At 45.2% G+C, this 26,255-nt stretch overlaps 1 protein-coding gene across 2 annotated transcripts in view; it reads right to left on the reverse strand.

The window, feature by feature from the left end:
- Window positions 1–22,463: 22,463 nt before the first annotated feature.
- Window positions 22,464–26,255, reverse strand: part of LOC122924487 (E1A-binding protein p400-like) — a 153,122-nt gene continuing 149,330 nt past the window's right edge. For both annotated transcript variants that reach the window (XM_044275619.1, XM_044275618.1), the window contains exons 51-52: window positions 24,178–24,255; window positions 22,464–24,019 (exon numbers count right to left, since the gene is read on the reverse strand). In XM_044275619.1, the coding sequence (XP_044131554.1) occupies window positions 23,747–24,019; window positions 24,178–24,255 (351 nt within the window). In that variant the 3' untranslated portion in view covers window positions 22,464–23,746. The remainder of the gene's footprint in view (window positions 24,020–24,177; window positions 24,256–26,255) is intronic.

Here is a 26,255-nt window from a genome sequence, read left to right on the forward strand (position 1 = left end):
GTCCGCAATCGCTCAATGGGAAGCACTCCGTAGTGCTTCCATGGTGTTTCTGTCCATGCCTCCGCACCGCAAAAAAATAGAACATGTTCAGGTTGAATGGGTCTCAATCTGTCCCGGCCGCCGCACGGACGTTGCTAGTGCATTGGGGACCGGATGCATAACGGCAGTGTGCATGAGGCCTGAGGCATTGCTTAGACTCCATCCCACAGTCTAGCCAGTGCCTAATGGGTTATAGTTTAGACCACCTTCTGGTACATGTTGATAATTCCCTTTTAAACCTCAGTCCATGTCCCCTCAGTGCTGGGAATCAGTGGGAGTCATATTAGAAGGTAACAAAAGGTTGGAGCAGAACTAAAGGTGGAATTTCCTTTTAATGTCCCCTAAAGGTGGCCACACATTAGATAGAAGTTGGTTGATGATCGCACAGGTGTCTGTGTGTGTGTGTGTCTGTCCTTGTGCGTGTGTCTGTCCCTGTGTGTGTGCGTGTGTCTGTCCCTGTGTGTGTGTGCGTGTGTCTGTCCCTGTGTGTGTGCGTGTGTCTGTCCCTGTGTGTGTGCGTGTGTCTGTCCCTGTGTGTGTGCGTGTGTCTGTCCCTGTGTGTGCGCGTGTGTCTGTCCCTGTGTGTGTGCGTGTGTCTGTCCCTGTGTGTGTGTGTCTGTCCCCGTGTGTGTGTGTGTCTGTCCCTGTGTGTGTGTGTGTGTCTGTCCCTGTGTGTGTGTGTCTGTCCGTGTGTGTGTGTGTGTGTCTGTCCCTGTGTGTGTGTGTCTGTCCCTGTGTGTGTGTGTCTGTCCCTGTGTGTGTCTGTCTGTCTGTCCCCGTGTGTGTCTGTCTGTCCCCGTGTGTGTCTGTCTGTCCCCGTGTGTGTCTGTCTGTCCCCGTGTGTGTGTCTGTCTCCGTGTCTGTCTGTCCCCATGTGTGTGTGTCTGTCCCCGTGTGTGTGTCTGTCCCCGTGTGTGTCTGTCCCTGTATGTGTGTGTCTGTCCCTGTATGTGTGTCTGTCCCCGTGTGTGTGTGTCTGTCCCCGTGTGTGTGTGTGTGTGTGTCTGTCTCCGTGTCTGTCTGTCCCCATGTGTGTGTGTCTGTCTGTCCCCGTGTGTGTGTGTGTCTGTCCCTGTATGTGTGTGTCTGTCCCTGTATGTGTGTCTGTCCCCGTGTGTGTGTGTGTCACCATCACCATGCCCAGAGTGTTCCCTTTGTCTTGATGCAGCTGCATCAGGACATTCTGCGTGGGGCAAGATGAAGATGGAAGAGGAGGCAGCACCGCCAGCATGGAGTCTGTGGTAGAGGCACAGGGAGGCGCACTAAGGACGCCATGACTGTGTTATCTATGCTGTTACATAGGACTGCAGGTGATATCTACTGTATTATCTGTACTCAGAGAGTTATCACTGTGTAAGGGGGCCCACTGAGACTTTATCGCCCAAGGGCCCACATGATCCTGGAGCCGGCCCTGCATACGGTGGTAGAGTTAATTATGCAAATTTAGTGTACCTATTGGGAGGATAATTAAACAGGGGTATATAATACTTCACATACATTTTTATTTTATTTTGCAGCATAAAATAGGAGTGCAGCAGTGTCATTATCATTTGGAGGCAATTACAGTCATAACCAGTGAATTTTTGTGGCCATTTTGCATTGCAGTCGTTATGGTTATGTTACTGCAGAAATACAAATATGGCTGACTGTCAAAATGTCCCTCCCAACCACTGTGACTGGGTGATTTACCAGCCGCACATTGCCCCTCACATATAGCTTACAATCTGCAGGCAGATGTGGTTGCAGAAGTTGCCCAGCGAGAGTCCAGTCCAGTGAGCTCACCCTTAAATTCACCTCCAGCAGCCTCGGTCTTCTGTTCTTGCTCCTGTACACAGCAAGGAGGCGGTGCTGGTTAAGTCCCACGCAGAACGTCCTCAAGCGTCAGGACGTTATCACTGTAGGCCTGCTGTTAACATTTTGTGACACCGTGACCAGACCAATGAGGTGTGTTTGGGGCTGCGTTGGACCCCAAAGGCTGCCGACTACTATTATAATCCGCCACGCTCCCCGGGGAGCCGCATACACTCCTCTGCTAGCCGCATCTGTAGACAGAACGGCAGAGAGGAGGAGCCGCAAATAAAGTTGGAAGGAGCCGCATGCGGCTCGCGAGCTGCGGGTTGGCCACCCCTGCCATATATATATATTTGCCAAAGATGGTGAGAATTTTGCGCCCATGGATACACCGGTACGTTTCAGGAGAAAACGATGATTAAATATAAAAACATTGTGTTTAAGGCTACTTTCACACTTGCGTTTCTGGGTCCGCTTGTGAGATACGTTTCAGGGCTTTCACAAGCGGCCCAAAACGGATCAGTTCAGCCCCAATGCATTCTGAATGGATAAGGATCCGTTCAGAATGCATCAATTTGGCTGAGTTTGGGCTCCGTTGCGTTTTTTAGATGGTCACTAAAACGCAGCTTACAGTGTTTTGGTGACCGTCTGACTATGCGGAGCCAAAAATATCCGTCTTGACTTACAATGTAAGTCAATGGGGACGGATCCGTTTTCACTGACACAATATGGTGCAATTAAAAACGGATCCGTCCTCCATTTACTTTCAATGTAAATCAAGACGGATCCGTTTTGACTTAGACATTTTTTTAAATGAATAATGCAAACGGATCCGTTATTAACGGATACAAGAGTTTGCATTATCGGTGCGGATCCGTCTGTGCAGATACAAGACGGATCCGCACCTAAGGCAAGTGTTAAAGTAGCCTAAGCAACAACAACAAAAAAAACACTTCAGAAATGAAATTCTGGAAAGCTAAACTGAAATCCGAATAAATATTGAGAAACCATTTCACTGAGACTAAAGCTAAATCATGGGGTATCACTGTATATAAAGAGGTAACGTCAGCCATGATCCAAACGAAACCCAGCTGCCATAGAAAATCATAAAAAGACTGTAAAACAGTTCTAGTATCCAAAAGGAAGCCTGGAATCGTCAGGACCAAAGGCTGCAAAATGCTATCGACCCATGCAGATAGCCTCTGAGTGAAAGATCCAATTCGTGCGACAATCGGGCGCATGGAGGGAGGAAAACCGCCCTTGTGAACCTTTGGCAATGAGTGAAAAACAGGGATAACGGGGTGCGAAACAAAAAAGTTAATCACCTGTGTCTGACTCATGAAATGATTTTCCTTGCCAAAGGACAAATCTTGTTGATACACAGGTTGGGTTATGGGCGAGTTCACGATAAGTATTAGTATCTTCCAACATCAAAAGGGTCTGGGATTTATAAATGAACTGGTCCATAACCACAACTGACCCTCCTTTGTCCGCTTGTTTTATTACAATATCATTCATATTTTCCAATTCCAAGTGCAGTGCGCTTCCCCCTGTGACACAGTATTGTTGAACCTGTTCACACTGGGCATATGCACTGTGTTATTGAGACTGACCAAATCACACTCCACCAATTCCTGAAATCTATCTAATGCCAGTGAGCGCGATTGAACAGGGTAAAAATCACGATTATGGGTGACAAAACTGTGAGAATAGTCCCTTGCATGCGATTCCTCTGGAATTGGGCGAGAATGCTGCTTGTAGGATATATTGGCAAGTTCCTGAAAAGAGGTTATACCAGAATGCATAGCTTTAGGACACAAATAAGATGAAGGTATGCATGCGTCATATGAGGTAAGATTACGGGCCAATCTATTAACATCAATAATGGTACGGTAAAGATCGAAATCGCAGGTGGGCGAAAGGAAAGGTCCCTTGACAATACATCGATTTGACATAGAGTTAATATTTTAGAGGAAAGATTGATCACTTGCAGGTTGTTCACGATTTCTTGTGACGAGACGGATAATGGCCGCTTTTTGGTATGTCTCCTTCCTGCCCGGCGGTTTTTGCTGGCTTCTTGGATTGTGTGGTGTCATCTGCGGAACTGCCAGGTGTATCCATACCTCTATCTGTTGAACGTACAGGCAAAAATTCAGACGCAGAGTCCGAAGACTCAGGTTTAGTGGAACTGAAAGCTACTTTCCCAAATTTGGGTCTTTTACCACGGTATGGTTTTTTCATGATAGACCGTGGGGTGTGGGCTTTCATTTCAGACCAAATATACACAGTATTGCTTTTGTAAACCTGGAAGTCACGAATGAACCTTTCTTGTTTAACAGCCACAAGACCTCTTGGAGTTTTTTGTTTTTCCATACCTGGAATAATATGTTCTCCCTGCCCTGGGGAAATGCCGGTAGCGACCACAGTGGCAAACTAGGTGATATATAGTACGGGAGCCCATACATCTTTCTGATCGCCTTCCACGCCATTATGGTGTCTTTTAATAGGACGGCCTGCCTAATCGACGTTGAGATATCCCTTAGTCTGGAATGCAATATGGCCTCTAAGTTCTCTCTACCAGCTAGTTCCTTTTCGAACGAAATCACAGAGTAGTGGCCAGTTCCCCACACCCAATCTCTTACATGTCTGAATAATGACGCCAGGTTATAGTAGCGGATATTTGGTAGTTGTAACCCCCCTTCGTCCTTCAGCATCGTCAGTTTAGCATAGGCAATACGAGGCCTTTCAGTTTTCCACAGGAAGCGATTAAATGCTCTCTGCATCCTCGTAACGTCTGTGTGTTTTAGTAATAGCGGAATTGTTTGGAGTGGATAAAGTAACTTCGGGAAGCTTATCATTTTAACTAAATGTGCTCTACCGCACAAGGACAAGGGCAGTTCCTGCCATTTTTCTAATTCGCTTTCTATTTTCAGGAAGAGTGGGGGATAGTTTAATGTGTATATTAAGTTTGGGGTACGCCCTATCTTAATGCCCAGGTAAGTTAGATAGTCCTTCTGGACCTCAACCCCATTTTTCATATGGCTCCCCAAGTGAGACTTTTGCCCTAAAAACAGTAACTGACTCTTGTCGACGTTGATCCTATAACCTGTCACCTTCCCGTAAGTGTTTAGTGCTTCTAATATCTTATCTAACTGGAGCACAGGGGCACCAAGATATAACAGAATATCATCCGCAAAACAACTTACTTTCAACTCTCTGTTGCCTATTTTGATCCCCTCAAAGATATCAGATTTTATCAACCATCTCGCCAGGGGTTCCATTGCCAAATTAAAGAGTAACGGGGATAAGGGGCATCCCTGACGCGTGCCCTTGCTGAGTATAATGGGTTTGAATAAGAAGCCCGGTATATTTACTCTCGCCTGGGGATTTTTATAAAGCGCTGTCAAGTAATTCCTAAAGTGCCCCCTAATGTTAACCCTATCTAGCACCATGTCCAGCCATTGCCAGCTAACTGTCACGACCCTTGGTCATGGTCGTGACTCCTTGGGAGCCGCATGCAGTTACCCGCAATTTTGGTGTTGTGTCAACCGCAGCTGGGGGCACTTAGTGGTTTGCCTCAGGTGCGGTTGCCGCGGACAACAGGCATGCGTGCGGTTGCCTTTGGCAACGTGTGTTTGTGTGCACTTCCTTGTCTGTTTGTTGTGCACGAGGTGGTGTTTTGTATGCACTTGGACTCCTCCCTTCACCTGCGGTTGTCCGCGGCAACGTCTGGTGTTGTTTGCATGTAGTGGAAGTGTCTCGGCCTGTTGGCTGTTCTTTTGGACACGGTTGCCGCGCATGCCGTTGCCGGCGGTAACGGGTGAGTGAGTTTGTGTGTTTTCCCTTTCCGGTGGTGCTGGAAGGGTTAACTCTCTTCCCAGTGTGTGTGATATCACTGGGTGTGTTCTGACCGGTGGGTGTGGCCACTTAGGCCTATATAGCCTCTGGCTTGGCTCAGTAGGTTGCTTTCAGGCAGGCATAGCTGGAGCAGCCTCTTGTATATTACCATCATCCAGTGGGGGCCTCCCCTTCTGGTCATACTGTCACGGCTGGAGGTGGGGGAAACCCCCAGCCGTGCGGTGCCAGGAGATGGTAGGGTTACCACTTGGCCAAACAACCCAGAATTAGGGAGCAGGTCACCTCCTTTTGCGTCCCTAACCCTGACCCTGTCTCCTGGCACCGCACGGCTGGGGGTTTCCCCCACCTCCAGCCGTGACAGTATGACCAGAAGGGGAGGCCCCCACTGGATGATGGTAATATACAGGAGGCTGCTCCAGCTATGCCTGGCTGAAAGAAACCTACTGAGCCAAGCCAGAGACAGAGGCTATATAGGCCTAAGTGGCCACACCCACCGGTCAGAACACACCCAGTGACATCACACACACTGGGAAGAGAGTTAACCCTTCCAGCACCACCGGAAAGGGAAAACACACAAACTCACTCACCCGTTACCAAAAGAACAGCCAACAGGCCGAGAAACTTCCACTACATGTAAACACCAGACGTTGCCGCGGACAACCGCAGGTGAAGGGAGGAGTCCAAGTGCATACAAAACACCACCTCGTGCACAACAAACAGACAAGGAAGTGCACACAAACACACGTTGCCAAAGGCAACCGCACGCATGCCTGTTGTCCGCGGCAACCGCACCTGAGGCAAACCACTAAGTGCCCCCAGCTGCGGTTGACACAACACCAAAACCACGGGTAACTGCATGCAGCTCCCAAGGAGTCACGACCATGACCAAGGGTCGTGACACTAACATCATCGAAAGCCTTTTCGGCATCAATTGCAAGCAACGCTGGACATGGTTAATTTTTTATATCCCTATTCGTATTTAGGTTGGCTAAGACTTTACGGATATTGGTTACCGCTGATCTGCCCTTCATGAATCCCACTTGGTGAGAACCAATTAGTTCGGGCACACAGTTGGCTAACCTATTGGCTAAGATTTTGGATAGAATCTTGACATCCTGATTAATTAAGGATATCGGTCTATAAGCACTTGGCTGAGTTAAGTCCCTTCCCAGTTTCAGGAGAATCTTGATATAGGCCATCTTGCCCATGCCGGGCAGGCTCCCCCCTACCATAATGTTGTTAAAACAGCCTGGTCAAAGTCGGGACCAATTCTTGGTTCAATGTTTTGTAAAATTCTGCGGGGAACCCGTCGGGCCCCGATGCTTTACAGTTTGACAGGGTTTTTATGGTCGCCCCGACCTCCTCTTCACTTACGTCACAGTTCAGGGTTTCTAACACGTCTATAGGCAATCGTGGTAGGTCCACCTTGTCCAAGAGACCCCTTGCTTCCAGAGGATCAAAGGAATCGTTAGAATACAGCGTCTGATATAATTCACCTAGAATTTCCACTATATCTTTCGGATGGGTGCATAGCTTTCCTAACTTATGTTTTAGGGGGTGTAACATCGACTGTTTGACAAAGGGGCACGTTAAGTTAGCCAGTAAACGACCGGCTTTATTACCTAAGCAAAAGAACTTTGCCCTTTGGTAGCCCCCGAGCCATTTTTCCCGTCTTTCCTGACAATAGTCGAAGTTATGTTTAGCAGTTACCCAGAGTAATTATTGGGGTCTGTGGGATTTTGTAGGAACTCGGTGTATGCCTCCCGTACCCGCATCGTGGCCTCATCATACTTTTTCCTCGCCTCTCGCTTCTTCCCTATCGTATACGACATTATCCAGCCCTCTCAGTACAGCCTTAGCTGCATCCCAGAATAGACCCTGATTTGTCACATGTTCCACATTGTCCTGCGCGTATTCCCACCACCAACCTTTTAGCTTGTCTATGAATTCCTTGTCCTTGGACAAGTGCTGAGGCATTCTCCAAGTATAATCCTGTCCCCTGGGAACAGTGTCCATGAGCTCCATAACCACCGGGGAATGGTCCGAGATTAACAAATCGCAAATGTCCACCATTTCAACTCTGGTCAACAATCTCGATGATGTTAGGAGATAGTCAATCCTAGACCATGACCCCTGGGCATGAGAGAAATGGGTGTACTCGCGGTCCTCTGGGTGATGATACCGCCATGCATCATACAATCCCGTATTTTGTATTAACAGGAGTAGCGTCTGGGTTCGATTTTGCTTAGTAGCGGTCACAGGAACCCCTCACTTCCTGTTCACTATGCACCCGGTTAAAATCTCCCGCCACCAATAACATTTGCGAATCTTCTATCAGAATGTCCCTCTCTAGGGACTTGTAAAAGACTGCCTGGGAATGAATGGGGGCATAGACATTATGCATTACTATCTGACCTGCAGGTGAATCTATACATAAACGCATCCATCTCCCCTGCTTGTCTGTTGACATAGATGAGATATCATAACGCAGACGTTTATGAAACAGAACCATGATTCCCGCTTTTTTGCCCATTGAGGGCGAACCCACTACCTGTCCCACCCATAATCTTTGCATCCTTCCAAAATCCGCCTCTTCCAAATGGGTCTCCTGCAGAAATGCGACATCAACTCTAAGTTTTTTAAGATGGCGTAACACCGCCATTCGTTTAGCGGGGTACCGGAGGCCTTTAACATTCCATGTGGCCACTCTCATAGTTGTTTCTCAATTTAGAGATCTCTGCAGGAGAAACCATTCGGAACAAGCAACCAATGTATCTCACATAATGGCATCTAGGCATCTTCACTTCAACTCGTCCCAGATCAGTGTTCACCCCCACCCCATACCTCCTCAACCAAACCCACAACATAAACATCCATATTTTCGACTTCACTTTTTTCACACATCCTATAGTGTAGCAGTTGTCACTACAAAACTCTAACTGATTGATTAACTCTCTCCCACTTTGCCTCACCCTCCAGCCCATATTATTAAGTATAACAGGTATCTATAAACTCAATATGAATGAATCATAAGTCCACTGTTATCTCACATGTCCCTTCAGGGAGTCCCGATCAGATGCAGACAATACTCAGTGTTGCCCGCTTTCATTCAGGGTCAGCTTCCTGCTGCTCCGATCCCTTGGCGTCGATCTTCCTGGATTCTGTCTGGCCCCTCTTCCTCTGATCGAAGCTGTGGATCTTTGGGAAAATGGCAGGACCATATCCGAGCATAATGGATCCAACTCCAACGCCTCCCTTGCTTCTCCTGGGGAATGGAAGGTATCGATCGACCCATCTTGGCGGAAAATCCTCGGGTTTGCAGGATATAATAAAGCAAACTTGATTTTATTCCTTGCTAGTGAGAAACAAGTTTGGGTGAATTCTCTCCTGCGTTTCGCCACTTCCGCAGAATAATCGCTGAACAGTAAGATCTTATTGGCCCAAATTATTAAGGGTTGCACTTTGCGCCTAAATTTCGCCAATATGGCCTCCTTGGCAGCATAGTTCAGATATTTCACTATCGCAGCTCTAGGCCTTGCATTATTGGATTGAGCTCCTGTTGGTACTGGCGGTTCTAGTCGGTGCGCTCTCTCCACTGTGCATGTGCCCCTCAACCCCAAAGCTTGCGGTATCTCCGCCTCACAAATATCCGCTAGCTGGTTCGGAGGGATCGATTCTGGCAAACCGATTATTCGTAAGTTGCTCCTCCTGGAGCGGTTCTCCAAATCATCAATCTTCTCCCTCAGGAATTGGTTATTACGCAGGAGGTTGCTGATGTTGCTTTGAGCCCTTTTCAGCTCTTCCTCGACCAGTACCACCCTTTGCTTCACATCGGTGATCTGGGAAGTATGAAGGGCCACTTCAGTTTGCAGCTGTTGTAAAGCCATTGTGACTGTGGCCTCTAGAGAGGCTTTTATATCTGGCGCAAGGAGTTTGGCCACGGTTTTGCACAAGGCCGTTAAATCATCTTTCGGGAGGTGACCACAGTCCACCTCTTCATCTTCCGAGCCAGAAGCCTCGGTGCTTCTCTGCATCGACTGAGATGTCGAACAGGTGAACCTGTGATGTTTCTCGGCCACCGGTGCCATCTTGCCCCTGGCTTTCAGGTCGTCTCCTGTCGGGAGTGTTGTCTGAACCTCCTGCTGCGAACCGCCTCTGACCACAAATTTTTCCATGGGTGGCCTCCTGTTATTCTTGGGGGGCTTGGGGGGGTATTTTGCAGCCCTGATAAGTGGCGGTTCTACGAGTTTCGGGCCGGTCGAGCGGAGCGCCTCTCACTAGCGGCTATCCATGCGTGCGCTGGAACAGGAAGTCCTCTTGGAGTTTTTTTTTATCCAGGTCAGGCCCGAATTCGCATGTGCGGCTCTAATTTCCTCCCTTAACCTCTGCCCCCTTCCTGACCAGGCCTAATTTTGCAAATCTGACATATCTCACTTTATGTGGTAATGACTTTGGAACACTTTTACTTATCCATTGTACATGAAGTACAGTCATAAATTTGAGTCAATATATTTCACCTTTATTTATGAAAAAAATCCCAAATTTACCAAAATTCTCAATTTTCACATTTTTTATTTCTCCGCTTTTTAAAACGGAAAGTGACACCTCATTAAATATTTATTACTTAAAGAGGACCTTTCACTAGAATAAAACATCTAAACTAACTATACAGACATGAGAGCGGCGCCAGGGGTTCTCACTGCACTTACTGTTATACCTGGGCGCTGCGCCATTCTCCCGGTATAGCCTCCGGTATCTTCATAGTTAGGCTCCACCCAGGGGAACCTGCCAGCTCATAGCCTGAGAGGCTTTTTTTTTTTCTCTCAGGCTATGGGCTGAGCGCTGCGATTGGCCAGCGCTACAGCATGGGAGAATGAGACGCTGGCAGGTTCCCCTGGGTGGAGCCTAACTATGAAGATACCGGAGGCTATACCGGGAGAACAGAGCGGCGCCCAGGTATAACAGTAAGTGCAGGGAGATCCCTGGGCGCCGCTCTCCATGTCTGTATAGTTAGTTTAGATGTTTTATTCTAGTGAAAGGTCCTCTTTAACATTCCCCATATGTCTACTTTATGTTGGCATCATTTTGGAAATGTCATTTTATATTTTTATGACGTTAGAAGGCTTGGAATTTTAGAAGCAATTCTTAAGAAAATTGCCAAAACCCACTTTTTAAGGACCAGTTCAGGTCTGAAGTCACTTTTTGGGGGGTTTACATAGTGGATAGCCCCATAAATGACCCCATTGTAGAAACGACACCCCTCAAGTTACTTAAAACTGATTTTACAAACTTTGTTAACCCTTTAGGCGTTCCACAAGAATTAAAGGAAAATGGAGATCAAATTTTTAAATTAAACTTTTTGGGGCAGATTTCCCATATCAATCCATTTTTTTTTCTTTAACACATCGAGGGTTAACAGCCAAACAAAACTCAATATTTATTACCCTGATTCAGCGGTTTACAGAAACACCCCACATGTAGTCGTAAACTGCTGTATGGGCACACGGCGGTGGCGCAGAAGAAAAGGAGCACCACATGGATTTGCTGAACTGGTTTTTAGATGCCATGTCCCATTTAAAGCCCCCCTGATGCACCCTTACAGTAGAAATTCACAAAAAGTGACCCCATTTTAGAAACTAGGGGATAAGGTGCCAGTTTTATTGGTACTATTTTTGGGTACATATGATTTTTTGATCATTTATTATAACACTTTATGTTGTTTTAGCACAGTTTTCTTTCGTTCTTTTATAGCGTTCACTTGAGGGGTTAGATCATGTGACTTTTTATAGAGCAGATCGTTACGGACATGGCGATACCTAATATGCATACTTATTTAAGTTTTACACAATAATAGCACTTTTGAAACAAAAAAGTTTTAATGTGTTCATGTTCTGAGAGCTATGTTTTTTTTTGCCATTTTCTTATGTAGGGGCTCATTTTTTGCAGAATGAGGCGACTGTTTTATTGGTACAATTTTGTGGGACATACGCCTTTTTGATCACTTGGTGTTGCACTTTTTGTGATGTACAGTGACAAAAATGGCTTTTTTTTACACCATTTTTATTTTTTATGGCGTTTATCGGACTGGGTGGATCACGTGATATATTTATAGAGCCGACCGCCACGGACGCGGCAATATCAAATATGTCTATTCTATTTTTTCTATTTAAAAAAATATATATTTTATTCCTTACTTGAGTAATAATTTTTTTTACATGTGAAACTTTTTTTATGTTTTAAAATTTTAACACTTTATTTTTTTTATTTTACACTTTTTGTCCCCCATAAGGTCATACCAGACCTCTGGGGGACATTTAACTTCAGACATATTAATACGCTTATTCGGTATGGCACTATAAAAATTTTTTTGTTTTGTTTGTATACTTATTTTTGGAACCTGCATGCTGCTCCCTGGTTTTTTGTTTAGAAGTTTATAGTGCCATACCGAATAAGCATATTAATATGTCTCAAACTTCATTAAGAACTATTGAGGACTGTAATGAGAGATTGAAAAAGATTAAAAATTCATATATCCTCCCTTAAAAAGTTGTTGGTAAAAGAGATGCGGACTTGGTGGAATCTCACCTGTTTGCAAAGGTATTCAGATAAGAATATGATCCCTCTGAGGCTCCGAAAAAAAAAAACTATTCTGCCCCTGTGGACTGGTTAGGACAGGTGGAAGTTTTAATGAAACATAAAAAAAACTGGCATGCACACGCCCTCCCTGCCCCCAATAAAGAGGGGTGTGACCCTCAGAACCCTGTGTAATTACAAGTAGACAACATAACCACAATTAATAAATAAAAGGGGGGGAAATTTGTGTACCACTGTTAGGACTAAGGGAAAACAAATTATCGTTAGAAATTAACGATTCCCTTACGTCCTAACCAGTGGCACAGATGGGGATTTAGCAAGTAGAAATCCCCATGGGAGGGTCCTCATGCCTGGCGGAAGATAACACTGTCTGGCCAAATGAGGAATAACTATGTATTCTAGTATCCACTCTATAGTGTGAGATAAAAGTGGAGTGAGAACTCCAAGAAGCTGACTTACAAATCACGTCCAATGGGATCGAGCTTCTCTCTGCAAAAGAAGTGGCCACTGCTCAAGTAGAGTGGGCCCTTACAAATTCAGGGGGCTCCGAGCCCTGAGACATATAAGACTCCCAAATTGCCTCTTTAATCCAGCGACTGATGGAGGGCTTAGAGGCTTTCCTCCCATTATGGGTACCGGAAAAAAGGAAAAGGAGGTTTTCATCCTTCCTAAATACCTTGGAGCGTTCCAGGTAAATCCTAAGACATCTCGCAATGTCGAGGGTATGGAGCCCTCTTTCCTCAGAGGAGGGGGATGGAGCCAATGTTGGTAGGGAGATCACCTGGTTAATATTGTCAAAGGAAGGAACCGTTGGGATGAAGGTAGGTAAAAATTTGAGGATTACCCGATCCTGCAGGAACTTCGTAAAAGGCTCAAAGGCAGAAAAAGCCTGGAGTTCCCCAACTCGCTTTGCAGAGGTAACAGCCAACAAGAAGGTGATCCTCCAGGTCAGGAACCTGAATCCCGCCTCCTCTAGGGGCTCAAAGGGGGAAGATGATAACCCCCTGAGCACGACCGATAAATCCCAAACAGGGATAGGTCTGATTACTGTAGGCTTTAATCTTGAGGCTCCCTTCAGGAATCTCTTGATAAGGGGGTCTTGAGAAACAGCTCTGTTGAGACAAGCAGAGATTGCTGAAATCTGCACTTTAAGGCTAGCGGATGATAGCCCCTTGTCCAGACCGTCCTGTAGAAATTGTAGGATCATCGGGATGAAAGCTTCAGCGGATGTTTGCTGATGCCTAGAACACCAGGATGAAAAAATCTTCCAGATTCTGGAGTAGGCCTTGTTGGTAGCTTCTGATCTGGAGTGCTCCAGGGTTCTCAAGACAGACCCCGATAGCCCTTCTATCCTTGGAAGGGGCTGATCAACCTCCAGGCCATCAGGTTGAACATTTGAGGAGACCTGAGTGCCCCCCGACACCAGTACTCTTTCTGGGGGAAGCCTCAGAAATTGACCCCGACTCATCTGTAAGAGTTGGGTAAACCAAGCTCTTTTCGGCCAGTATGGGATAATGGCGATAACTGATGCTTGGTCCTGCCTGATTTTCATCAAGACCCTTGGTATCAAGGAAATTGGAGGGAAGATGTAGGCCAGCCTGAACCTCCATGGGATTGACAGTGCATCTATTGCCACCGGGTTGTCCTCCCTGTAAAGGGAGCAATACCTATCCACCTTGGTGTTGAAGCTCGTTGCCATGAGATTGATCTCTGGCATGCCCCACCTTGAAGACCTCTGGATGAAGTGACCATTCTCCGGTTGGAAGACCTCAGCTCAGGCGATCCGCAATCACATTGTGAACTCCGCGAATGTGAACGGCTGATAAGTGGGTGAGGTTCAATTCTGCCCAATCCAAAATCACCCCTTTCTCTCTCAGGAGACTTTGTGACCTCGTGCCTCCCTGCTTGTTGATGTACAGCACAGCGGTCATGCCGCTGACTGTACCTTCACTGCCTTCCCTCGAATGACGGGAGCAAAATGAAGAAGAGCTAGCCTGATTGCTCTGATCTCCAGAAGATTCGATGACAACCTCTCCTGAGGTGTCCAAGTTCTCTGGACTGTCTTGTACTGAAGATGCGCACCCCAGCCTACTAGGGATGCGTCTGAAGTAAGTATGATCCAAGAGGGCTGGATCTGGGACTTGCCGTCCGTGAGGTGGGACCACCACCTTAGAGAGGATCGGACTTTGTAAGGCAGGGAGAGCATGGAATTGAGTCCCACTGGACTGTGATTCCACTTGGCTAATACTTCCGACTGGAGCGGACGTAGATGCCATAAAGCCCAAGGTACCGCCTCTGCGGTAGAGGACATTAGTCCCAACATCCTCATCCACGTTTGAATTGTCACCTGTTTTGGTACAGAGAGAGAACGGGCTGACTGTTGAACGGATTGCCTTCTTTTGGGAGTGAGATGAATTGTCATCCTGACAGAATCCACCATGAACCCCAGGAACCTTACCGAGGTGGCTGGTTTAAGTTGGGATTTGTCCCAATTGATTATCCATCCTAACTGATGTAGGAATGTAACAGCCTGTTGGATGTGTTGGGACAGGATCGCTTGGGAAGGGGCTCTGAGGAGCCAGTCGTCCAGGTATGGAACTATACTCAAGCCTTGAAGCATTAGTGCGGCCACCACAGAGACCACCACTTTGGTGAGTGTGTGTGGGGCTGAAGAAATCCCAAACGGGAGGGCCACAAACTGAAAATGCTTTAGGACCCCCCCCCCCCCCCCCGATGTTTACCACGATCCTTAAGAATCTTCTAGACCCAGGATGGATGGGAATATGGAGATAAGCATCCTTGAGGTCTAAAGTTGCCAAGAAATCTCCCGGCATAAGAAGATTGGTCACTGACTGGATAGTTTCCATACGGAACTTCTTTTGTCTTATGAAACGGTTGAAGAACCTCAGATCTATAATCATCCTCCAACTTCCGGTGCTCTTGGGTACCAGGAAAACTGGGGAGTAGATACCTGTTCCCCTCTCTTGGAGAGGAACCTCTTCTAAGGCCCCCTTCTGGAAGTATTCTAGTATGTAACTTTCTAGAATCTTCTGCTTGTTGCTGGGAAGAAGCCTTGTCTGGACAAATTTGTCCAGAGGCAGACTGCTCAAGTCTACAAGGTAGCCCTGAGAAATTACACGCAGGACCCAACTGTCCTGGATATGATCCTGCCAACAAGGTAGAAAGTGCTGTAGGCGACCGCCTACCGGAATGTGGGGAGAAGGGAGCCCGAGATTTCCAGTCAGACCGGCTAAATACCAAGAGCCTCGAGGAGGCCCGCAATCAGAGCGCTGAGGACTTCTTGGGGGGTCTAGAACCCAGAGAGGATTTCCCTCCTCTACGGGAACCCCAATTCCTCTGGGGTCTGGGTTGCGGTTCCGCTCTGGAACTATACCCCTTGCCCCGACCACGAAAGGACTACTGGGGAAGGGACTTGCCCTTCTTGTCCGACAGCCCCTCCATTATCTGGTCAAGCTCTGCACCAAAGGGTTTGCCGGGTTAATAATGCCATGGCACAAAGATTGTGTTTTGAGGTCGTATCAGCCTTCCAAGGTTTCAACCAAAGCGGACGCCTGCCCGTGGTTGAAAGAGCCATGGACTTGGATGCCAGCTTCAATTCTTGTGGAGCTGCGTCACACAAGAAGTCAATGGCAAGGCTGGCCGTCTTACATGAGGCCAGAATGTCGTCCCTAGAGACCCCATGGTCCAGGTCAGACTCAATTTGGGAGAACCTAGTTTTTAGAAAATTTGCCACTTCGGGCGACGCAATTGCAACAACTGGGGCGGAGGCCGAGGAATAAGCGCACCTAAGGGCGCAGTCTGCCTTCAGGTCCATTGGGTCCAGCAAACTTGACCCGTCGTCTGATGGGATTAGGGTCCTTGTGGATAACTTCGCGATCGTCATGTCCACTTTAGGGACAGGCCCCCAGGAAGATACCTGATCCTCTTTGACCGGAAACACAGCCTTGAACCTTTTGGTCAACACTGGACCTTTCTCTGCCTTTCTCCACTCTGTTTTCATCAGAGACAGGAGAGAATCATCTGCTTTAAAGGCCCTAGACCCCCTAGAGGCAGAGGATGAGGCTTCCCCCGGATCAACGTCCTGGTCCCCCGACCGGACGGATTTTAGTAGCCGCTGGGCCTTCTCCAGCGTGAAAAAAATATGAGAGTCCATCCTCCTCATCCGAGGAGGAAGAGGCGGAACCTTCCCTCGCCTCCTGACCCCCCCCCCCCCCCCGAGACCTCCATCGCACGATGGGGGGGGGAGGGACGATAGCGTTTGGCGACCAGGGTACTCTTCAGTTCCTGTATGGAGGCGTTGACCTGGCTCATGTTGGTCTCCATGTACCCCTTCACCCAATCGACCACGTCGTGGACAGATGGCTCTAACTGGGGGAGTGTCTTGGCCCTACAGGGTGGGCACCGGGAGAAATCATAGGAGTCCTCCAGGACGATCTGGCAGTCATGGCACTGCAGGTGGCGCCTCTTGCCCGCGGACTTCCTGCTGGGCTCTTGCTCACCGTCACCGGTAGACGACATGGCTGAAAATTAAGAGACATGAATTTAGCAAAATTCAAGAAAACAGAGCTTAATCGCAAGCTTCAGGATCTTTACCCAGAAGATCCTAGCAAGCTCTTATCGTAAGCAAAAAAGATTTTTAGCACACAGAGGTTTGCAAACACTCTAGCACCAAACCACACTCAAGGTTAACAGCAAGCTGCGCTCCAGGACACTGAACCTGGAGCTTCACCAAGTTTAAATAGGGTTGTTTAGGCACCAAAAAGAAAGCCCCGCCCACAAAATTAATGGGGCTTATTATCATGCATGAAGAGGAAACATTATACAACTTAAGGGAGGAAATTAGAGCCGCACATGCAAATTCGGGCCTGACCTGGATAAAAAAAATAAAAAATCCAAGAGAACTTGATTAAAATGGAGGAGGGTCTTGTGGCTGTTAAACAAGAAAAGTTCATTCGTGACTTCCAGGATTACAAAAGCAATACTGTGTATATTTGGTCAGAAATGAAAGCCCACACCCCGCGGTCTATCATGAAAAAAAAACCATACCGTGGCAAAAGACCCAAATTTGGGAAAGTAGCTTTCAGTTCCACTGAACCTGAGTCTTCGGACTCTGCGTCTGAATTTTTGCCTGTACGTTCAAGGGATAAAGGTATGGATACACATGGCGGTACGGCAGATGACACCACACGATCCAAGAAGCCAGCAAAAACAGCCGGGCAGGAAGGAGACATACCAAAAAGCGTCCGTTATCCATCTCGTCACAAGAAATCGTGAACAACTTGCAAGTGACCAATCTTTCCTCTAATATATTAACTCAATGTCAAATCGATGTATTGTCAAGAGGGCTTTCCTTTTTGCCCACCTGCCATTTCGATCTTTACCGTACCATTATTAATGTTAATAGATTGGCCCGTAATCTTACCTCATATGACGCATGCATGGGAATGCAGATCATAATCAACCTACGTGGTTACATCATAAAGGCAACTACAGGTGTGGACATCGCACATGCTTTTGTTGTGGACTTATTCAGACTGGCCAGTGTATTTTCTCTACTGCTAATCAAATGACTTTTGAATTAAAACATCAACTGTACTACCAGCTTTGTGGTGTATTGTATGACATGCTCTTTGTGCCGCCTTCATTATGTAGTTTGCACTACCAATAGTCTCAAAGTGAGGATTCAGAGACATATCTCTGATATACCACATGCCAAAACTAAGAATGTATCAGCAGTCAGTTTAAATTATGCTGTTTTTCATGCTGGGAACATAAAAGGTCTTCAGGTACAGGGTTTGGAAAGGGTTAATCCTCCTAAAAGAGGAGGTGATCCCAGAAGGTTACTTTTAAATAGAGAATCTTTTTGGATTTTTTCGCATGGACTCTCCGGTTCCAAAAGGTCTCAATCGTAAACATGATGAAGGTTCTCATTTATCCAGGTCATAGTATATCTGCAAAGAATAAATCAAGGCAACTGGACGCACTGTAGATTTCTTGAAAATGTTTCACTCGTTCTTCCAACGAGCTTTCTCAATTCTGAGTGACTGTACAAGAATTCTCTGGGAATAAATATGTAACCGAATCAACACCTGGTAATTATACCCAGCATGGGGTCAAAGGTGTTGATCCCATTATCCTAATTTGAGTCAGTAGGTGATAAAGACCTCCCAGGAAAAGGCGTCAAGACAGCATTGTATGTGGCAGACAATAGATGTCTACCCCCCCTCTATTCAAGCTTGGCTTCTCCATTTTTACATAGATGGCCTCCTTCACACCTCGTTTGTACTAATCAGCCTCCTTATCCAAAACACGTACTTGACTGTACTCAAAGGTGTGAACTGTTTCTTTCAGATGTAAGTACACGGCTGAATCTTGACCAGAGGTTTTGGCTTTTCTATGCTGAGCCATACGCTGATGTAGTTGTTGTCATGTTTCGCCGATATACAGTTCTAAGCATTCCTCATGGTCAAGATTCAGCCGTGCACTTACATCTAAAAGAAACAGGTCACACTTTTGAAGACAGTTAAGTACGTGTTTTGGATAAGGAGCCAGATTGGTACAAACGAGGTGTGAAGGAGGCCATCTACGTAAAAATTGAGAAGCCAAGCTTGAATAGAGGCGGGGGGGGGGGGGGTTTGACATCTATTGTCTGCCACATACAATGCGGTCTTGACACCTTTTTCTGGGAGGTCATTATCACCTACTGACTCCAATTAGGATAATGGGATCAACACCTTTGACCCCATGCTAGGTATAATTACCAGATGTTGTATTCAGTTACATATTTATTCCCAGAGAATTCTTGTACAGTCACTCCGAATTGAGAAAGGTTAATGAAACAGGGAATGTCGCACTAAAATGAGGTGGAGAACCACACAGAGGTGCACCCACTTAACAGACAACACCCAGTCTGAAAGTGATAAATAATGAATAAATAATGAATAAATAATGAAAGTGGGGCACACTCTAAAAGTATAGGGATCTTTATTAACACTGTTGGTAATAAATGCAATAAAATGACAGCAAATATAAGATAAAAATTACAGAAAAAATGTTAAAATACAATAAATGTTGACAGTAAGATTAAACCTTAGATTATAAATGACCATAAAACAAAATAGATAAAAATATGGGTAAAAATATATTAAATAGGACACTATGGTCAATAAGTGCATGGATCCCAATATAAACTTTGAGTACGGATAACCGGTCACAAATTGTAAACTCACTGGTTACTTGGTACGAAGTCCCATACAAGGTTAGTATGGTGTTGTATATAATTTTGCAGAAAGTCCTTGCTTGCCAATATTGGCAGGGATCGGAAGCGTATGCAGCCTGTAAGTTTAGCGTTATACGATGTTCAGGCTGTTCATGCGCACAGCGGCGTCCCGCTGTATTTGATTTAACAAAGCGATCGCTTATCGAAGATTTGTAGAGGCTTACCCGAGGGTCTCTTGGAGCTGGATATTAGGCTCTCGACTCGGCGTACCTGTCTTGGTTCCGGTCTCAAGAGCTGGTGTCCAGGTTTAAATTTTTAAGCGCCAGTGGAATTTGTTTGTTGCACGCGGTGTCGATGTCTTTCATCACCAGCGTGGCAGCGGTAATTCACTTCAGCGACTCTCTGGTTGAATGACAGTTGTCCAGACTTCCTCGGTTTTGCAGGGTCTCTCTACTCCATAGGGGGACTGATACCATATCAGATCATATCAGTCGCTGAAGTGAATTACCGCTGTCACGCTGGTGATGAAAGACATCGACACCGCGTGCAACAAACAAATTCCACTGGCGCTTAAAAATTTAAACCTGGACACCAGCTCTTGAGACCGGAACCAAGACAGGTACGCCGAGTCGAGAGCCTAATATCCAGCTCCAAGAGACCCTCGGGTAAGCCTCTACAAATCTTCGATAAGCGATCGCTTTGTTAAATCAAATACAGCGGGACGCCGCTGTGCGCATGAACAGCCTGAACATCGTATAACGCTAAACTTACAGGCTGCATACGCTTCCGATCCCTGCCAATATTGGCAAGCAAGGACTTTCTGCAAAATTATATACAACACCATACTAACCTTGTATGGGACTTCGTACCAAGTAACCAGTGAGTTTACAATTTGTGACCGGTTATCCGTACTCAAAGTTTATATTGGGATCCATGCACTTATTGACCATAGTGTCCTATTTAATATATTTTTACCCATATTTTTATCTATTTTGTTTTATGGTCATTTATAATCTAAGGTTTAATCTTACTGTCAACATTTATTGTATTTTAACATTTTTTCTGTAATTTTTATCTTATATTTGCTGTCATTTTATTGCATTTATTACCAACAGTGTTAATAAAGATCCCTATACTTTTAGAGTGTGCCCCACTTTCATTATTTATTCCGAATTGAGAAAGCTCGTTGGAAGAACGAGTGAAACGTTTTCAAGAAATCTACAGTAAGTCCAGTTGCCTTGATTTATTCTTTACATATATGATTTGACATTGCATTACTGATTCTTATTCTTTCTTTTGTGTATTTTATAATCTCTTGTATTTACTTTTATGTGTTTTTATGCCATGTGATTTGGAAACAGGTTTTGTAGGTGGAGTTATTTGTTAACACCTGATATTGCAAGTCTTGATTTTTATTTTTATTACTCAGGTGAGCAGGTCCATTTTTTGTCATGAGTAAGGATCTACATTTAATGATCTGAAACGCGTAGACATGGACTGTATGTCAGATTTTTATGGCACTTTTTGATAAAAGTTTAACACATTCTTTAGGAAGCTGGATTTTTCTTCTTTCTTTTCTTGAATGGGTCCGCAATCACAAAGATGTGGAACGGAAGCACGGATCGGAACCCCACGGGGGCAAGATCCTCCGTGGTGTTTCTGTCCGTGCCTCTGCACGGATGTTGCCAGTAAATTGGGGATCGCAAATTGCGGTCCCCAATGCACAGAACGGATGCACAACGTTTGTGTGCAAGTGGCCCAAGTCTGGCTGTGAGTCAATTGGCTTCAGATGGCATCTTACCCCACTGGTCTTTTACAATAGGGGACCAAGAATGATAATCCCCATCCCTCAGCAGAAAATGAAGGATATCCAGAAGAAATATTAAAACCAGTTCTTTGGAAGAGTTCTACAAGTCTGTAAGGAACTGCAAGCACTGGAGCCAACCAGTAACAATAAGCATAGAATTAAAAAAAATGGCACTCAGAACAAGTCCCAATCATCTTTTGTGATTAAGACCCTTCTGAAAAGATAAAATTGGTGGGAGCAAAATGTCTTCAAATGTATTCAGTGTTTATTATGCGTTTTATTTTTTCCCTTTTTTGAAAACTCTCGCCACAAACCTCCTGAATGAGCGCCTCCTTGTGATAAGCCAAAGGGTCACTTCACATGGCTGACTTGTAAAATGGGCACTGAATCCAAGCAGATTTTTCTGCCTCGAAATTAGGCACGTTTTTTTAATGTGCATTTTTCTGCTTCCCATTAATTACAATGGGAATATCAGCGCTGATTCTGCCCCAAGATCGGATATGCTGCTTCTTTTTTTTACAAGTGTAACAACTGCTGACTCCCATTGAAATAAATGAGAGGTAGTTTACAGGCTTATTACATGTCAAAATACAGTCAAAAAAACAGTTGTGCCCTCTGACAGGATCACACAGCATTATACTGATTTATAATGCTGTGTAACCCTTAGAGTCCTGAAATCTACTGAATTACACTGACATCATGCTGTCAGTGCAATACAATATATTCAAGGACCCTCAGAGTTACACAGCATTTTATATGATAATTCTGTCCGAGTAGGGGAGGCCAGAACAGGACCTTACACTGACACACATTGCAAGCTCCTCTGGCCTTAATCTGCCCAGCTTCCCCTGCTCTATAACATGCTGCTGGCAAATTACACTGCATTTTCTGGTGGCATGCCCTCTTTAATTAGTATACTGTGCACCAAAATGTTACTTTTGGTAAGGTGGCACAACCTTTATACGACTGAAGAATAATTCTGTGCCATCAGGACCACTGTCGATAATAGTATGTGTCGACTTTTACTTTTTGAGGGACATGACAGGTGCTTTTTTTTTTTTATTATGATCTAGTGCATAATCTAAATATTAATTAAGGCAAGTAGAAACACAAAGTGACACAGACACCATATACTTGCTTAGAAAAGAACAATTCTTACAAAATAAAAAACAGAAAGGGAGTGTCAGAATGTATACAATTTCAAGCAGTAATGTTCACATTGAAGTTCTCATCTTGGTTCTTTGGAAGGGTACAAGTGAAAATTGGACAAGTCCACTGTCCCGTTTTATACCTGATGGTTACTTTGAAACTACTGTGCAAGCAGCGAACCCTAAATCGCAGCTGATCCCCTGAAATTGTGTTACTGCCGATAAAAACGGTCCACCGCTCATTGCTACACCAAACAATAAAGGGAAGACAGAAGGGGAAAAAGAAATAATTGTTGGAAAATGACAAAAGACAACATTGAAACCGCAGTCTGCATGACGTGCTATAGTATCTGTTACTAAAACCGAATTTATGCTGTACAGGAAAAAAAAATAATACACCGCTGCGGATTGTAGCACAGTTTAAGAAAATATTGGTATAAATTACATTTAAACATATTAGCATACATGGAATTGTGCAGTGAAAAGCAAAGGGTTCAAAACTGCTAGCTAATGAGAAAGGATTATGCGTTCAAGCCTGTCCAGAGCAAGGAGTCGTTTCCTTCTGCAGCAGTAAATGGCTTAATATCTGTGAAGACGTCTTCAGGCCTTAAAAAAAAAAGTCCCAACCTAGATCATTTATTAATATTTGTACAAAAATACGTAAGATGCCCACGCTCTATAGTTCAACCTGATTTTGAGTCCTCTAAAGTGTGCAATCTAGCAAAAACACTAGTTTTATTTTTTTGTGTTAGTTTTGACTTAGTTCGTTGCTGTTTTTGCATTCACACCCACAAAAGGCCACACATGTGAAACCTGTTATTCCAGTTATGGCTTTTTTTTCCCCCTCTATTAAAACGGGAGTGCGCCCCTTTAGGTGTACACAACTCCCCAAACACTCATATACACAGACGTAGGTTATGACTAAAGTGTTACAATAAGTTGTGCTCATACAGTAATGTGTGTTACGTCTGCCCTCTCCGCCGACCCCTCTGCAAACTGGTAAATGTTCACAAAGTTCAACCAGGAGGAAGTAGTGACTGACTTGATCGGATTCATTCCAAGTTCAAGATAAGCAGACAACTCAAATAAGGCCCGTCTTTAGGAAATTATTGCCTGTCTTGAGCTTCTGAAGTCTATCCTTTTCTCCAAAATGTATAATTTCCTGGTCTTGACACCAGGAAGTTTGAAGAGTCATCTGTGTTATACCAAAGCAAGGCATTCCAAGAAAAAAATGCTCATGAGCTACAATCCGTTAAAACCCAATAGCTTTTAGCTTGGTTTGGTCGGCGCTTTGATCCTCACAGTTTGGGTTCGGACTTGTAACTTTGCTTGCTGGTTCTGAGCATCAGCAGCAACCGATAGAGGTCCTGTGCTCTGACTGGCTGAAGCTTGGAGCTGTGGTGAAGCGGCAGCTGCCATTACTTGCTGCTGAAGGAGTTTTTGCTGCACTACATGGGCTGCAGCAGAACCAGCCGGTATCACCTGTACCTGCTGTGGTCCTGCAGCTGTTGCCTGGGTCAAAGTCACAGTCTGTGGTTGGACCTGTAATGAAAAGCAATAAGCAGGCATAAAAATAAATCCCAAACCACACATTTACAGATCAGTTACCTTGCCAAGCGCCAAACCAATGAATCTAAACAAATAAACCCTGCAAATTTAGATGTAACATAATTATCCAAGGCATAATAGTTCTCTCTTACCTGCTGCGATGCCGATACAACCTGCTGGAGTGTGGCAATTGTCGCTTGCTGCTGCACCACCTGAGGGAGTTTGGCAACCTTTAAAAAAGTTATATGAAAGCATGTGTAAAAGGAATACAATGTGAAACAAATCCTTGTCATTCTTTGCTTTCTAGCAATGGTTTTTATTACAGACGTTCCAATTCGATGTAATGTCTAAGTCTCGTGTTATACAGAAACGAGTCATCACTATGCTATTTAGAGAGTAACTAATATTTATAGGACAAGTGACAGTCATGGGATAGCAAGATATACATACAAGTCAGAAACTAGATAAATGTTGGGGATATATAAATGTACATTTATAGACAATTAACAGGGTTTTTATGAGTTTATAATAATACAGAACAGTTTCTATATTTGTCTGAATTCTCACTAGACTATGTCATGACACCTCAGAAGTAGTGATTCTTCATTATCTTGCCCAGTTCTGTGCTGCACTGTTGTTTTCATGGTGTCAGGGCTTGCTGTCTACAATTCCCAAGATGCAGGACTACAGTTCCCATGACTCCTCTCCCCAATCACAGTCAATGACTCTGTTCATGGCTGCCTGCATGCTCTTCTATTAAAAAGGTATAAGATAGTGCTTTAATGGTCTTCACACACTGCTAGTTATAAACTGTAGTATCTGCTGTTTGCTGACCAGTATGTGAAACACAACTCCTCCCGAGACAGGGAGGGAGGAGAACCAATCAAACGTCCTTATAGCAGTGACATCTGGTACTACAAAGAGGGAGAGCATGGCAATAACCATGCTTTTAGAGTACAGGATGTTACAGAGAAACACCAGAAACATGTTCATATGACCTCAAGTGAGACTTAAAGGGGTTGTCCGGGTTCAGAGCTGAACCCGGACATACCCTTATTTTCACCCCGGCAGCCCCCCTGAGCCTAGCATCGGAGCATCTCATGCTCCGATGCGCTCCAGTGCCCTGCGCTAGATCGCGCAGGGTACAGGCTCTTTTGTTTTTAATAACACACTGCCGGGCGGTAACTTCCGCCCAGCAGTGTGTTCGGTGACGTCACCGGCTCTGAGGGGCGGGCTTTAGCTCTGCCCTAGCCGTTTTACTGGCTAGGGCAGAGCCAAATCCCGCCCATCAGTGCCGGTGACGTCACCGGGGTTCCTGTGAGCCCCATGGAGAGCCCGGTACGTCACCGGAACTCTGAAAAATGCCTTTGCCCTGCGCGATTTAGCGCAGGGCAAAGGAGAGCATCGGAGCATGAACTGCTCCGATGCTCATGTCAGGGGGGCTGCCGGGGTGAAAATGGAGGGCTGTCCAGGTTCAGCTCTGAACCTGGACAACCCCTTTAAGAGATGTCTACTACAGACACTATATTAGTAAGTAAATCATACTGCAGTTAAAGGGAACCTGTCACTGGGATTTTGTGTATAGAGCTGAGGACATGGGCTGCTAGATTGCCGCTAGTACATCCGCAATACCCAGTCCCCATAGCTCTGTGTGCTTTTATTGTGAAAAAAAAACCGATTTGATACATATGCAAATTAACCTGAGATGAGTCCTGTCCCTGACTCATCTCACATACAGGACTCATCTCAGGTTAATTTGCATATGTATCAAATCGTTTTTTTTTTTCACAATAAAAGCACACAGAGCTATGGGGAGTGGGTATTGCGGATGTGCTAGCGGCCATCTAGCAACCCATGTCCTCAGCTCTATACACAAAATCCCGGTGACGGGTTCCCTTTAAAGAGGGTTGTCCGAGATAATTAATCTCAGACAAGCCCTCCAATTGCCTAAGTAAAAAAAAAAATAATTATAATCATGTTATACTCACCCTTTTCTCCAGCACCATTCGTAAACCGACACATCACCACTACAGTTTATAGACCAGCACCCCAGAGAACAGTAATTATATCATAATTTTCTATTTTAAGGTTCTGGAGAGATTGTCTGAGAATTGTAAAGGGGTTCACCACATTTACTATATTGCGGACCTATCGTCAGGATAGGTCATCAATATCAGATTGGTGGAGGACGACTGCCAGCTATATGGGAAGAATAGTTCATCAATATAGG

This window comes from Bufo gargarizans, chromosome 1, assembly GCF_014858855.1.
Source record: "Bufo gargarizans isolate SCDJY-AF-19 chromosome 1, ASM1485885v1, whole genome shotgun sequence".
Classification (NCBI taxonomy): domain Eukaryota; kingdom Metazoa; phylum Chordata; class Amphibia; order Anura; family Bufonidae; genus Bufo; species Bufo gargarizans.